This window comes from Ursus arctos, unplaced genomic scaffold, assembly GCF_023065955.2.
Source record: "Ursus arctos isolate Adak ecotype North America unplaced genomic scaffold, UrsArc2.0 scaffold_30, whole genome shotgun sequence".
Lineage (NCBI taxonomy): Eukaryota > Metazoa > Chordata > Mammalia > Carnivora > Ursidae > Ursus > Ursus arctos.
This window is the reverse complement of record NW_026622986.1, coordinates 19659235-19674892: the sequence shown is the minus strand read 5'-3', so window position 1 is coordinate 19674892 and position 15658 is coordinate 19659235. Positions and strand designations below refer to the sequence as shown.

General features: G+C 36.2%; 1 protein-coding gene across 1 annotated transcript in view; it reads left to right on the top strand.

Annotated features, from left to right (window-relative positions):
- Positions 1-15658, top strand: part of MALRD1 (MAM and LDL receptor class A domain containing 1) — a 731799-nt gene that overhangs the window by 104324 nt on the left and 611817 nt on the right. Inside the window, exons 14-15 of the mRNA XM_057304733.1 lie at positions 6754-6874; positions 8836-8976. Of these exons, the coding sequence (XP_057160716.1) occupies positions 6754-6874; positions 8836-8976 (262 nt within the window). The remainder of the gene's footprint in view (positions 1-6753; positions 6875-8835; positions 8977-15658) is intronic.

Sequence of the window (15658 nt, the reverse complement as noted above, 5' to 3'; positions counted from 1 at the left end):
AACTAGGGAGACAATAAAAAGATCAGTGGTTGCCATGGGTTGGGAGGTGCAGGGAGAGAGGAGGGATGAACAAATAGAGCAGAGAGGATTTTTAGGGCAGTGAAAATACTCTGTATGATAATATGATGATGGATAAATGTTAAACATTGGTGCAAGCCCACAGAATGTACACCATGAAGAATGGACGATAATGTAGACACTGGACCTCGGATGATTATGAGGGTCATCATTTATTACACGTGTCCCACTCCGGTGGGAGATTTTTTTTGTTTTTTTGTTTTTTCAGAGAGTGGGGCTGGGGTGGAGGGAGAGGGAGAGAGAATCCTAAGTAGCCTTCACGCCCAGCTGCAGCACGATGCGGGGTTGATCTCATGACCCTGAGGTCATGACCTGAACCAAAATCAAGAGTCAGATGTTCAACCAACTGAGCCACCCAGGCGCCCCAGGAGATGTTGGTAATGGGGAGGCTGTGCCTATGTTGGGGCAGAAGGTATAGGAGAAAACTCTACCCCTTCTCAGTTTTGCAGAGAACCGAAAATTGCTCGAAAAGTCTTAAAGGAAAAAAAAAAAACGAAACCAGAATGTCTTCTGTTAGAACCAGTTACTTGAGAACCGTTTTGAGTTGAAATGCACGCCATTCCTTTCTGGGCCTGCGCGCGCTAGTTAACTTATCACCATTACTGATCTTTCCTCTTTAGCATCTCTTCCCTTGGGATCGTGGTTCGCTTTGCTTTGCAGTGCAAAGTGAGCCAGCTGTTGATTATCTGGGGCATATTAACTGGTTTGTAGGGTGACCGGTGGTTTGATAGGATTTTCGAATTGGGCAGCAGTCGATCTGTGATGTTCTTCTAAAGAAGCCCTGCTCTGCTGGGTGTTCGTTCCTGTCTGTGGTGTCTCAGCACCGCGTGTTGGCGTTTCTCCCCGCTTGGGGCTCCTAATCCACCCCAATCAGCGTCAGCTTAACTGTGATAGCCTTTGAGGGGAGCGAATGGTTCTGGGTTCTTGCTAGGTCTTATTTTGCCCCTGAGAAGTTTTGAGTCTCTGCCTCTGCCCCCCCCTTAATTCTGAAACTTGGCTGTAGTATATTTGTTTTAGAAACTGCAGGTAAGTAAAAAAAAAAAAAAAAAAAAATAAGAATTCCCTCAGATTTCGTCATTGAGAAGCCCAGTATAGGTTCACAATCCCTGACAATGTGGCAAATTAAAATTCGAAAACAATAAGCTTTTGAAAAACCCATTTAGAGGCAACTGAGCCTCACTTGAACCCGTGCGAGGTCTTCGGGCAGTTGAATGAGTGAGATGTTCGGTCAGATAGTGCTCCTCCGGTCTCCCCGAGGCCATGGCGGAATATACACGGTAAGTGTTACACTGAGCGTTCTCAACTCTGAACTATCCACATTTCAAAACCGAGCTGGCCCCGAAGACTTTAGGTAAAGAATTGTGGGCCCGTGTTCACATTCTGGTGTGAATCAGTCCAGATTTTATGTAGACACACACATACACACAATACATAAATATACGCAGTCACACAAAAATATATACACATGGTAGTATTGAATACATTATTACTACATATATATTAAATATTTCAAACAAGTGGAAAATACAGAGGCAACTATCTTTGTATTCACACCTCAGACTGAGCTGTTAGCATTTTGTTTGCTGAAAACCTTAATACCTGTTTGCATATGAAGATCCAGCTTTTGTCTTCTTTGCACCCCTTTCTCTTTTCTTGTCCTCTGCTGGGGGAAAAAAAAATGCAAATCTTAATGTTGGCTTTAGCCTGATTTCCGTAAATGCATATTTAAAAACATGGAAATATGCATGAGGATTCTAGCTAGGTGCAATTGTACTTCATTCTTTTAGCAACAGTAATTGCAAAACCTATAAATAGTCAATCTAGCTTTTCAAAATATTAAAATATTTAAAGTTTATGTTCTTGGGAATGGGCATCTTCGGCACTTTACTAGACTGAATCATTTAAGGGTGACCTTAGTCATCACCTGACTATCTTCAATGTGACTAAACTCTGAACCTATTTATATAGCGAAGTCCAATCCAAACACTGGAAAGGAGAAAGGCATCAACCCGTATGACCTCTATGTCCCCTTCTAGCTGTGAACTCTTGATGCACTTTCGTCCTTTTGATGTTTCTAGTAAATATCACAACAGAGTACAAATCACTTGGAGTTTCTTAGGAAATAAACACCCATAGGTAGGTAGGGCTTTTATTCTTCCTGGTGGAAAAGGATAAGGCTTACTCTTTATTCCATAAGAACAGCAAATTAACACAATTTCTATAGTCTCTCCATTTCCTGTATTTTTTTTTTATTGGAAGAATATAAGTCAAATAGTTAATAGTATTCTTTTCAATCTGTTTTAACTTAGCCTGCTCATTGGGTATGTTGAGTTTTTACAGAAATACACTCACTTCATGTACAATTTCTTTTTCCCCCAACTGCTGTTCTTAGTTTTAGTATCCAAAGGTGGTTCTTTTTCTGAGTATTGTCCATTGATTTCCAGCTGATCTACTTTTCTCAGGTTTCCTATTAATACATAATTGTGTCATATTTTAGACTTCATTTTAAAATGACCCTTTTGTGAAATTTTTCACAATGATTGATAGCCTGTTCATTCTTTATCAGTCAATGATATACATCAATAACAACTTCCTGACATTATTTGAAGATTCAGTGAAGGGTAAGATTTATAGTACAATAGTAAAAGTTGGTCTAGTCTCTATGAAGTTACAATGTCCTCAGCCTTCTTAATTTAGGACTGAGTTGAATGCTGTTACACCAGACAGCTCTGGTCTGCAGCCTCTGCTAAGACCAGTTGTCTTTTTATTTTATTGTAGCAGTGCAGGATAGCCTAATCGTTAATGGCTCAGGTTACACATTCTGCTTATTAGATATGTGACCTTCAACCAATTACTTCACCTTTGAAGTTTCTGTTTCTTTTGCTGTAACATGAGGATGAAAATAGCACCATCTTCCACGGGGTTAAACAAGTGAATGTGCTTGGTATGCAGTAAGCTTTAAATGTTTGTGGTTGCTCTTATACCATTATTCAAAAATTACTATATTCCAGTTTTTCTTATTATATTCCCACTTTCTCCATTTCCTCTTAGATTCCTATTTTTTTGTTCCTGTTACTTTTTTTTTTTTTAAATGACATATCAAAGGACCAAAATCTAAATATACTAGTTGACTGTTTCTCTGCAAAGGCTTTCCTTGGTTTTTCAGATATGAAGAGTAATCACTTGATTATAAGCAACAGTTATAAGTTGTTTGGTTCCTGAAAACAAAAACAAGAAATAATTTTGCTCTTTCAGGGAGTAGTATAATATCACTGGATAAAACAAATATCAGCAAGATCCTGAAAAATAGTTTTAGAAGGACGAGACCTCTGCATATAACTTGGAATTTAAATTCTCAAATTTCCTTGAGAATCTTAGAAAATGAGGTTTTCACTTCTCCTTCATTCGTGGTTGAAATACCTGTGGTTGGAACATTTCTTCTGCGTGAACTCTTTCTCACTTACTGATTATTAATTGGTCCTGTATTTCCCAGAGGAAAACTGCCTTTGGTCACAAATCAAAAGATGGGGTTAGTTGAAACAAGCAATAAAAAACAGAACTAGCCAAGATGATTTTGGAATCATCAGATGGTATAGATACAAGATACATTTTTAAAGGAAGTGACCATTTTTCTTTTTAAATTTGGAAGATTGTAATTCATGGTAGAATTATAATTTTTCATTTTGGAGTTCTGAATTATATAGAAGTAAGCAAACAGAAGTGTAGATGACCTAGTATCATTTTTATTTGGCTTTGGAAGTAGTTTTATATTAACATTTTAATATGACTGTCTGAAAGTCTAGTGGTTTCCTTCAGACAAAATGATATAACCATATTTTACAGACCTGTTCCACAATTCTATTTCAGCTCCTGCCAGGGTCCCACCCCCTCCATGTACCTCTTTAGAGGCACAGAGAAGTGCCCCAAGCATTCTTTTTTCCCCACTTGTTTTTGAAGTTGTACAGGACTTCAAATGTGGTCAATAAGGTCTTGTCTAATGAGTCTGAAGAAAGAAGCGTCTGTATTTTAATTGACTTCAGTCTAGGATGATTTCTAGTAATGAACAAAAGGAAAAATCTTTTAAAATTAAAGCTGTTCAAAATAAATTACAATAACTTAATGGTGTTAAGCATAATCTATTTCTCAATTACAGTGACTATAGATACTTTGTCAAAATCCTTCAAAAATTATTTTCTGCCTATTATATGAAGGCCCAATTCCTTAGTTGATTAAGACTCTACAAAAAAGTAATTCTGATAAGAATTTTAACAACCATTAGAATTATATATGTCTCATCTTAAAGTATCAAAAATTGCAGATAATGCAACAGTATGTCCTGACCTCCTTCACCTCTTATTATAGTCTTTATCTTGAGGGTAGCATAGACATTCATTCATTTTTGCTTCTGGGCCCTATTCTATTTATCTAATGTATATGTATGTACCACTATATCTAAAAATCTAAACCATTGTATTTTTAGCCTAAGTAGTATCCTATCATAAACTTTTTTTTCTGTATTTTTTCACTCAGAAACACATATTGGGCTTCTTTCTATATTAGCACATAGAGATATTTTTTTTTTAAAGATTTTATTTATTTATTTATATGAGAGAGAGAAACAGCCAGCGAGAGAGGGAACACAAGCAGGGGGTGGGAGAGGAAGAAGCAGGCTCCCAGCAGAGGATCCTGGTGTGGGGCTTGATCCCAGGACCCCAGGATCACGCCCTGAGCTGAAGGCAGACGCTTAACAACTGAGCCACCCAGGCGCCCCAGAGATATTATTTTTAACTGGCGTGGTTATCCATGGTCTGTATAACCATTTATTTTTTGATTGACATTTAAATTGCTTCCATTCATTTGCTATCAAAACCAACATTGAAGTAAACATTCCTGGACGGGCCTTCATGTACATGCTGGTGCATGTTTCTCTAAGAAGTGGGCTTAATTTTTGTCGTCCATGCTATTTTTCTTTTTAACAGATAACATCAAATTGCCCTCCAATTGGGCTGCACCAATTCTTGCAATCAGTTTGTTCCATCTATTACTTAATTTATCATTCCCTTAAAATCCTTTCTGCCTGTGCATGGGAGGAAAACTTTTTCCCTGACCCTCTCACGGTCCCTGGCTAGGTCTGAATATTAAACTAACAAAGCAGATTGAAGGAGAAAGCATACAAAATTATTTAATATAAGTCTTCCATGACACTGGAGCCTGAATAAGGACATAAAGACCAGTTAATAAAGAAACTGTTAATCCTAAGCCTTTTTATGCAAGGTTTGATGAAGAGTGGATAGTCATGGAAAGATACGATGGGGCAAAGAGTATGAGCTGAGTGTAATCAATGGTGAGACACTTAGGCTGAGATTCAGATTCCTCTGCTTGTGTGTCCTTTTGTCTTCCGAAATAAGGGTGCCCCTTTCCTCCGGTTATAGAGAGGACACCTCTCATATGAGGGCATTATGTTCTGCTTCCGGCGAAGATCAGAAAGTCCATCCTGCACATGCCATTTCTTAAATTCCTCCAGCTTGAAATACTCAGTATGCCAAGGTGTGCCATATTTTGGGGATAGCATGTCTCAAAACCCATCATCCTCTAGCACCCCAAGTGTTCTAGTCTATGTGCTGCTAAAGTGAGCATTTTACCCAAAGTGTTCCAAGTGTACCATATACTTCCACGTCTCCTTGCTTTTGCTTGTAATGTTAGCAGTTTCTCTAACAAAATCTGAAGCAGCAGTTATAACTAAGGAGCTATTATTAGGTAATTAGTTATTGGTTGTTAGGTAATTAGTATTTTTACCAACTTTTTTTTTCCAAATTTTGTCTCACATTCTTGGCAGAAATAATGAAGTGTTTTTCTTCGATTCTGCTAGTATCTTACACATGTCTCTTTGTATGGCACTTGTGGTGCAGTTGTTAATGCATCGTACCCAGTAAATTATAAGATCTTTGGGATCTGAGGTCCTCTCTGATAAGATCGAGACGCATCGAGATGTCCTGGATTGGTGGTCCTCCTACACATCTTTAAGACTCCAGACATAATTTCTCTCTCTTTTTTTTTTAAGGTGGTAGATTAACAACATAATAATGTGATTAACAGGAAAGAAAACAAATTATATCAGTCATTATTCAGAGTGTTAGAATAAATTACACTGAAAGAGATGCCTCTGAGTGCTTTAACTTATGAATATCATTAACCACCGTATGTGATTATTGATTCTATGCTTTACCTCACTAAGTAGGTTTCTGTATATATACATAATATATATTAGTATTTAAATATTCTGATATGAAAATGAATCATTGCCTCCAGCAGACCCATTACAAATGAATTCATATCTCAATTAAATTGAGTTGTAAACCACACAGTTGATTACTCCAAAGAGCTCATTTTAAATGCATACGACTCTTAATGGCTCCAATGGGAAGGCAACGCTTCAGAAGTGATGAATGTTTCAACTTTTAATTGAAACAAGGTTACCTGAGACATTAAGGTTACGTAAGATGCTGTCAAAGCTGCTATGACTTTATAAATTTATAATTTGAACGTTCTGGTCAAAACAGTTTTCTAAAATTAGATTGGAAGGTGGGACAGATGCAAATGAGCTTCTCTACACAAAGATATGATTGTAAGACATTTATGGTATAGTTTTAATAATTTGTTTTTCTGTAAATATAGCTGATTTTGGAAGCTACTGTTTTATCATCAGACGCTACTGTTGCTCTAGATGACATCAGTATATCCGAGGAATGTGAAATTTCCAACGAGTCGCTTCCCAGTACCAGCAGACTAAAGAAAGGTAAGTTTTCTCTTGTGGTCACCGAAGTTTTAAACATTGAAATAATGAGTTCCTTCTGATACCAAAATTTAAAAGATATTAGAGTCCTTCAGTAATACAGCTCATGATTTGCTAATACCGGATGTGGATTCAATCACATATCCTTGAAAACTAAAACATATTAAAAAATATATGTATATATGCACTATCACATATATGCAATATCATATATGCAATATCACAGCCTGGGCCTTAGAGACTCTTCCAATAATATTCTATGCTTGTGGCTAAAATTGTCAGTTTTTTAGTTATAAAAATTATGGAAGAATTTTAATTATTTTGCATGTTTTAAAAACACTTCTATAAAAATAAAATCTATTTTAATTTTGTTTGGCACAGATGAATAGGTAATGAAATTCATGTTTCAGAATCACCTAGGAGTTTAAAAAACTTACTGGACTTGGAAAAGTGACTTAAGGCCAGCCAAAAATTTAAATCTTGATCCTAAAAGTCTCTATTTAAATTCAGAACACATATTTTCAAGTAACTGATGGAGTTTGGCTAATTCTTTAACTAAATATTTTGTAGAGCATTTTGATTAAGGGGGGCAGAAAGATTGCCATAAAAATGAATCCCCGATAGTCTAAAATATGCGTTTTTGGAAAGTCGAACCATTATTTAGGTTCTGAGAATGGATTGAAAGAGTATGCATTGTGCCTGCAGTTACTTGTCATTTGAAAACTGATTGATGTTCCAGGTTGACCATGCCTACCCCAGAGTCTGTTAGTAAATAGACATTAAAAGTTTTGCCTGAAAATGATCATATTTATTTTTCTTTATATTACATGAACATTATTTGCATTTAGAAATCAAGCACATCTTATGTTCTGAAGTTATGTTTCATTAAACAACATATTTAGTAAGTGGAAAAGTTGACTTCTTACATGAGCTAAATGTAATAATTGAGGATAATATAGCAGAAACGGTTCTGGATTGAGAATTGGATTAAAGAACTTTTAATTCGTCGTCTTTTATTAAAGACCCCTTTCATTGGTGAGATTGTATCATTCTCTGTACTAACTTTATATTGTCCTGTGTATTCACATTCTTCAGAATGTGTGTTCTGAACTTAAACCTTTCTAAGCTCTGTGTGTGTATGTGGTTTTGATAGACATTGAGGAATGCAGTGCAATAGATTTAATGATTTTTTTGAGGGTTAACCAGCATTACCTTATTTCTCTTAATTAAACATTTTCCTTCTCCTAATCAAATGCTACATCACCAGAATTGGAATAGCGGAAAGTTGACATTGAAGAGAATGTAACTAGAGGCAAGAGTGTGGTTACGAGTTTTAAATTATCACTAAAATTAACCTTAGCAGAAGTCTGTGAGAGGGCTTGATCTCACTTACAGAGAATTCTCTTCAGAAATGAAATCAAAACTCAATTTATGTGGGCTTCAATCCGAACACCATCTTAGTTGGTTAGAGCATTATTCTAATCAGACCAAAATTATATGAATTTTTCCTGAAAGGCCAATTATTGTACACAAAGAGGGGAAAAAAAAAACCACCCTTTCTTACTGTTTTTGTAAATTTGTCCAGTTGGTCATTACAAGATCTCCTTTGTGGAATTTAGTATTATTACCCAGCAGAAGTTTAGGATGGGACTGGAATAGGCATTAAAAAAATAAGCCAAACCCCACCGGTAATGAATTATGTTATATTTGTGGGACAGAATGGCCAGAGATTCATCTAGACCCTGTGTTTGAATTAAAGCCTTTAGAGGCTTTAATCAGTGTGCAAATGGCTATGATACTTCAGAGCAATCCTAGCGCCTTACGTATACATTCGAAGCACCATACACAGGATCAAAACAGAAAACTGTACTCTGATTTGGCCTTTTTATCTAGTTTCTGTGTCTCTGGCGTATTTAAAAACTAGTATTCATAAAATAATTATGCATTCCATTTATTTATTGAAGGAGAAGAGTATGTTTTATCCTCTGCATCTCTTCATTTTGAAGCTGGATTTATGTCACGTGAGGATGCAGGCTATATTTCATCCAGCAAATTCTGTGATTTTCCACCTGACTGCCCAAATGGAACAGATGAAGCCAATTGTGGTAAGCCAGTACTTTAATCACTTAGTCCCTTTAGTACTTTAGTCATTTGGCTAAGATTTATGTATGCAGTGGTTCCCCCCCTCCTTATCCACAGGGGATATATTCCAAGACCCCCAGTGGATGCCTGAAACCACAGATAGTACCAAATCCAATGTATGCTATGTTTTTTCCTATACGTACATATCTATGGTAAAGCTTGATTTATAAGTTTAGAAACAGTAAGAGATTAACAGTAATAGAACAATTGTAACGGTGTACTGTAATCAAAGTTATGTGAATGTAGTCTCTCTCTCTCTCAAAGTATCTTATTGTACTTACCCTTCTTGTGACGATGTGAGTTGATAAAATGTCTGCTTGATGAGAGGAAGTGAGGTGAACAATGTAGTCACTGTGATTTAGCATTAGGTACTATTGATCTTTTTTAAAAATTTTAACTCAGTATAGTTAACAGATAGTGTTATATTAATTTCAGGTGTATAATATAGTGATTCAACATTTGCATACAACACCCGGTGCTCATCAGGACAAGCGCCCTCCTTAATCCCCATCACCTGTTTCACTATTTCACCCATTCCCCGCCCCAAACATCATCAGTCTGTTCTTTATAGTTGAGTCTCTTTCTTGGTTTGTCTCTTTCTCTTTTTCCCTTTGCTCATTTGTTTTATTTTTTAAATTTCATGTATGAGTGAAATCATGTGTTATTTGTCTTTTTCTGATTTAATTATTTTCCATAGCGTTATACTCTCTAGCTGCATCCATGTTATTGCAAGTGACAAGAGTTCATTCTTTTTTATGGCTGAATAATATTCCATTGTAGATCTATACCACATCATCTTTATCCACTCAACAATTGATGGATACTTGGGCTGCTTCCATAATTTGGCTATTGTAAATAATGCTGCTATAAATGTATGGGTGCACATATCCCTTTATATTAGTGTTTTTGTGTTCTTTGGGTAAATACCCAGTAATGGGATTACTGGATCCTAGGGTGGTTCTATTTTTAGCTCTTTGAAGAACCTCCATACTGTTTTCCACAGTGGCTGCACCAGTTTACATTCCTGCCAACAGCACACAAAGGTTCCTTTTTCTCCACATCATCACCAACATTTGTTTCCTGTGCTTTTGATTTTAGCTACTCTGACAGATGTGAGATGATCCCTTATAGTTTTGATTTGTACTTTCCTGATGATGAGGGATGTTGAGCATTTTTCATGTACCTGTTGGCCATCTGGATGTCGTCTTTGGGGAAATGTCTTTTCATGTCTTCTACCCATTTTTTAATTGGATTACTTTTTTTGTGTGTTGAGTATAAGTTCTTTATATATTTTGGATACTAACCCTTTATTAGGTATGTCATTTGCAAATATCTTCTTCCATTCAGTGGGTTACACCAGAAATAATAAGATACCGGGGAATAAACTTAACCAAACAGGTGAAGGACCTGTATTCTGAAAACTGTAAAACATTGATGAAAGAAACTGAAGACAACACAAAGAAATGGAGAGACATTCTATGCTCATGGATTGTAAGAACAAATACTGTTGAAATGTCTGTAGTACCCAAAGCAATCTGTAGATTTAATACCATCCCTATGAAAATATCAGCAGCATTTTTCACAGAACTAGAGCAAAATGTCCTAAAATTTATATGGAACCACAAAAGACCCCAATTAGTCAAAGCAATTTTTAAAAAGAAAGTTAAAGGTATCATAATTCTGGACTTCAAGTTATATTACAAAGCTATAGTAATCAAAACAGGATGGTACTGGCACAAAAATAGACACACAGATTAATGGAACAGAATAGAAAACCCAGAAATAAACCAACGATTATATAGTCAATTTATCTTCAATAAAAGAGGCAAGATTATCCAAGGGAAAAAGACAGTCTCTTCAACAAAGGGGATTGGAAAAACTGGACAACTACATGCAAATGAATGAATCTGGACCATTTTCTGACACCGTACGCAAAAATAAACTCAAAATGGATTAAAGACGTAAATGTGAGACCTGAAACCATAAAAATCCTAGACGAGAGCCCAGGTTCTCTGATGTCTCTGGCATCAGCCAAAACATTTTTCTAGATATGTCTCCTGAAGCAAGGAAATAAAAACAAAAATAAAGTGTTGAGACTACATGAGAATAAAAAGCTTCTGCACAGTGAAGGAAACAGTCAACAAAACTAAAAGGCAACCTACTATTGACCTCTTGACCTTCCGTCAGAGAAAGGATCATCTGCTTCCTGCAGTGCAGTTGACCTTGGGTAACTGAAACCACAGAGAGCCAAACCGCAGACACGGGGGGACTACTGTACATATTTACTCTCTGAATGTAAAGCACACACTACTCAAGTGAATATTTAATGAAGACGGCCAGAGTGGAGACATCTGTAAAACTGAAATGACTTGCAACTGAAAGCAAACCCAATTAGCTTTAAAGCTAATTAGCAAAAACAGTAGCAAAAACAGTAGCAAAAAAATGAAGAAACCTCTTTAACTTTCAGTTTTGCTGTGTTGGAGTATAGAATTTCAGATAAATGCAATATAGAACTCAAAAGACAAGAACAAGAGTATATTATAAACTTTCCTTTATTCTTTGTGGATATATAAGAATGCTTACTCTTACTCTAAACAATTGCCATTCAAGTACAATTAACGGCAGAAGACTATATAATGCTTAAGAATGTTCTTTCTAACTATAGTGTACCAATAATCAATTGGTCATAAAACTATAGATCTTGGCTAGTTCTATGTGTTTTTAAGTTTTTAAGGGTCTCCTTTAAGTTTTTCCTTTCCGAAGGCATCGTGTCCATCCTTTCTGCAGTACACTTATATGACTCTAATGTTATCCAACCATCCCTGGGAAATTATTGAAGAAGGAAAAGAAGGGGATGGTGTTGGTGGACAATCTTTTGCAAAATTATTTAAATAACTCCTGTTGAAGACACTGAAGTCAGGCAAGAGGGAAGCTAATAAGAATATCACATTTTATTAATCACCCACACCTGAAAGGAAACTCAGGTAGTTTTGACTCTAGACAGTATAGGGGCGTGGACATTTTTATGAAGCTTGGTGGAGCATACAGTTGGAAAGACTTAGCAATCCATGCAGAACATAGATCAGGATGATGAGAAAAATCAGGGGCATTGTTGGGTTGTGATAGGTTGGCAAGGTAGCTGTGCTATGACTCATCACAAACCTATATTGAGCATCTATTCTATACCAAGAGATTCAGTAAAGTAAAATGTGATGATTTTCTTCAAAGCTTAGCCCATTGGGTAAGAAATACTTTGTGTATAATAGCATTGCACTGTAACTAGAATAGAGGTATAAACAAAGTGCTGTTACAACTCTAAGGATTGGAGAATGTATTCTTTAGAAGGTAGATTATTTCTCAGCAGGAATTTCTTAAAATGTTCTTTCTTGGTAGAAGAATTATCTACTGAGAGTTCTGCCAGGGACTAACAGTTGTAAGCCTGTCTCTGAATACATTAAGATTGTTACCAAATGTACATGGTTTAAGAACTTTATATGAACTCTGTAATCATCAAAACCAACGTAAGAGGTCAGTATTAATAGCTTCATTTTCCAGACTTTCTTAACAGTTAGTGTCCATTCAGGAGACAGAAACCACACTAGTAATTTGAACAAGGAAAATGCTATAAAAAGAATTATGTAATTTAAAAAAGTGGTTACCTACAACAAGAGATAAAAGAACAGTAAAGAAGAAAGGAATGGCAAATGTGGGGAGCAATTACTACTTCTAGGGTTGAGGCAGACAATTCAAGGAAGGAATCAATTTGGATGAGTGCAGCCCACTCCCCATATCCCAACAATGAGATTTAAATTTTATTGGGGGAAAAAAAAACCCACCTTTATTGGAGAGGGTGTTACTGGGACCCACTGGAAGGTAGAAAAATTTGCTGGGATGTTGTGAGCTAGATTTGGTTGACAGCCAGTAGGCCAAAGGAGAAATTATCCACTGAAATACCCGCAAAGGGAATATCACTGAAGGGGGACTGTAACTGGGTTGCTTTAAATTGTTGGCAGTCACAGGGCAAAAGCAAAGACAAACATGCAAACAAAAAACCCAAGTATACTGGAACCAAAAAGAGACATTTCCTACCCCACTGTGCTTCGTGGTATCCATCCTGTGCTGTCTACTAACAAAGCTAAACATTGTGTGAGCTATTCAAAAGAGAAACATTTACAGAGTACAGTATGGAAGGGAAGGGTGCATTTGGAGCTGAGACTAATACATTTATAATGTACATCCTTGCCTAATGTCAGGTCCGTAAATGGTGGAACTTCATATTGAATCTAGGTTATCAGCCTCCATACCCCACGGTCTTGGCCACACATCACACAGCCCTTCCTTCCTTTCATAAATTGAGACTGAAGCCAGTGATGAAAAATTCACTTTTGGAGGACACGTCATGCTCTTCGGCCCCTGGGATGTCAAATGGTCATTTTCCAAAAGCCATTTGTCATTGGAATGGTAAATGTCTACAAGTCTGATGTTCTTTTTTTTCCCCTTCAGTTTTATTGAGAAATAATTGACATGCATCTCTGCGTAAGTTTAAGGTATATCACATGAGGGTTTGATTTTCATATATCGTGAAATGATTATTACAGTGGGTTCAGCTAACATCCATCTTCTCATACAGATGCAATAAAAAGAAAGAAAAAAAGGAAAACAGTGTTCTCTTTGTGATAAGAATGCTGAGGATTTACTTTCCTCATAACTTCCCTGTATATCCTAAGCAGCATTAGCTGTGGTCATCATGTTGTACTTTCAGTCGCTAGTATTAATTATCTTATAATTGGAAAGTTTGTACCGTTTGGTCACCTTCTTCAGTCCTCCTCCCATCCCCCTCAGCCTCCACCTCTGGTAACCACAAGTCTAATCTCTTTTTCTCTGAATTTGTTTGTTTTAGATTCTACGTGTAAGTGAGATCATTTAGTATTTGTATTTCTCTGACTTATTTCACTTAGCATCATGTCTTCAAGGTCCAGCATGCTGTTGCAAATGGTAGGTTTTCTTTTTTGTTGTGAATGAATAATATTCCATATCTATACGTATATATGTGTGTCTATATGTATGGATACCTCTACTTCTTTATCCATTAACTCATTGATAGGCACTTAGGTTGTTTCCATGTCATGGCCATTGTAAATAATGCTGTGATGAACACGGGGGTGCAGATATCTTTTTGTACTAGTGTTTTTGTTTCCTTCAAATATATTCCCAAAGGTGGAATTGTTGGAGCATATGGTAGTCTTAGTTTTAGTTTTTTGAGGATTCTCCATGTTGTTTTCCACACAGGCTGCACCAATTTACATTCCTACCAACAAAGCACAAGGATTCCCTTTTCTCCACATCCATGCCAATATTTGTTCTCATCTTTTGGTAGTAGCCATTCTAACAGGTGTGAAGTGATGTTGTGGCTTTAATTTGCATTTCCCTAATGATTAGTGATGTTGAACGTCTTTTCATGTACTCGTTGGCCTTTCGTGTATCTTCTTTGGAGAAATGTCTATTCATGGTCTTTGCCCATTTTTTAATTGGGTTACTTGTTTTTTTGCTATTGAGTTTTAAGAGTTCTTTATATTTTGTATATTAACCTCTTAGGAGATTAATGGTTTATAAATATTTTTTCCCATTTTGCAGGTAGTCTTTTCACTTTGTGGATGGGTTCTTTAGAGTGCAGATTTTTAGTTTAACGTAGTCCCACTGCATTATTTGTTATTTATTATTGTCTTTGTTTCTTGTGTATTAGGTGTTATATCCAAAAAATGATTCCCAAGACCCATGTTAGGGAAATTTAGTCCTATGTTTTGTTTTTTGGAGTTTCATGTCTCACGCTTGTCTTAATCCATTTTCAGTTAATTTTTGTGAGTGGTGTAAGATATGGGTCCATTTTCATTCTTTCATGTGAATATCCAATTACCCAAGCATCATGTATTGAAGAAATTATCTTCATAGAGTATTCTTGTCTTCCTTGTCAATATGAGTTGACTGTATATGTTTGGATCTATTTCTGGGTTTTCTATTCTTTCCATTGGTCTCTTTGTCCGTTTTTGTGTCAGTGCCATACTATTTTGGTGACTAGAGCTTTATAGTATGGCTTGAAACCAGGAAGTGTGATGCCTCCTGCTTTGTTCTTTTTTCTCAGGATTTCTTTGCCTATTTGGGGCTTTTTTGGTTCCAAATAAATTTCAGGATGTTTTTCCTACTTCCGTTAAAAAAAAAAAAAAGATTGGAATCTTGATAGGGATTTCATTGACTCTATAAATGGCTTTTGGTAGTGTTGACATTTTAGTAGTATTAATCTTTTCAATACACAGTTTCATTTATTTGTATCTTCACAGCTGTATTGCTTTCAACAATGCCTTATAGTATTCAGAGTAGAGATCTTTCACCTTCTCAGTTAAACTTATTTCTAAGTTTTGTTATTTTTCAGAAAATTTGTAGTTAGTGTGTAGAAACCCTATTGACTTTTGTTATGTTGGTTTTGTATCCTGCAACTTTACTGAATTTGTTGGTTGGCCTAACAGGCTCTTGGTTGTTTTTAGCATTTTCTCTATATAAAAACACGTCATCTGCAAATAGAGAACATATATCTTCTTTTTGAATTCTGATGGCTTTTATTTCTTTTTCTTTACTGATTGCTCTAGCTAG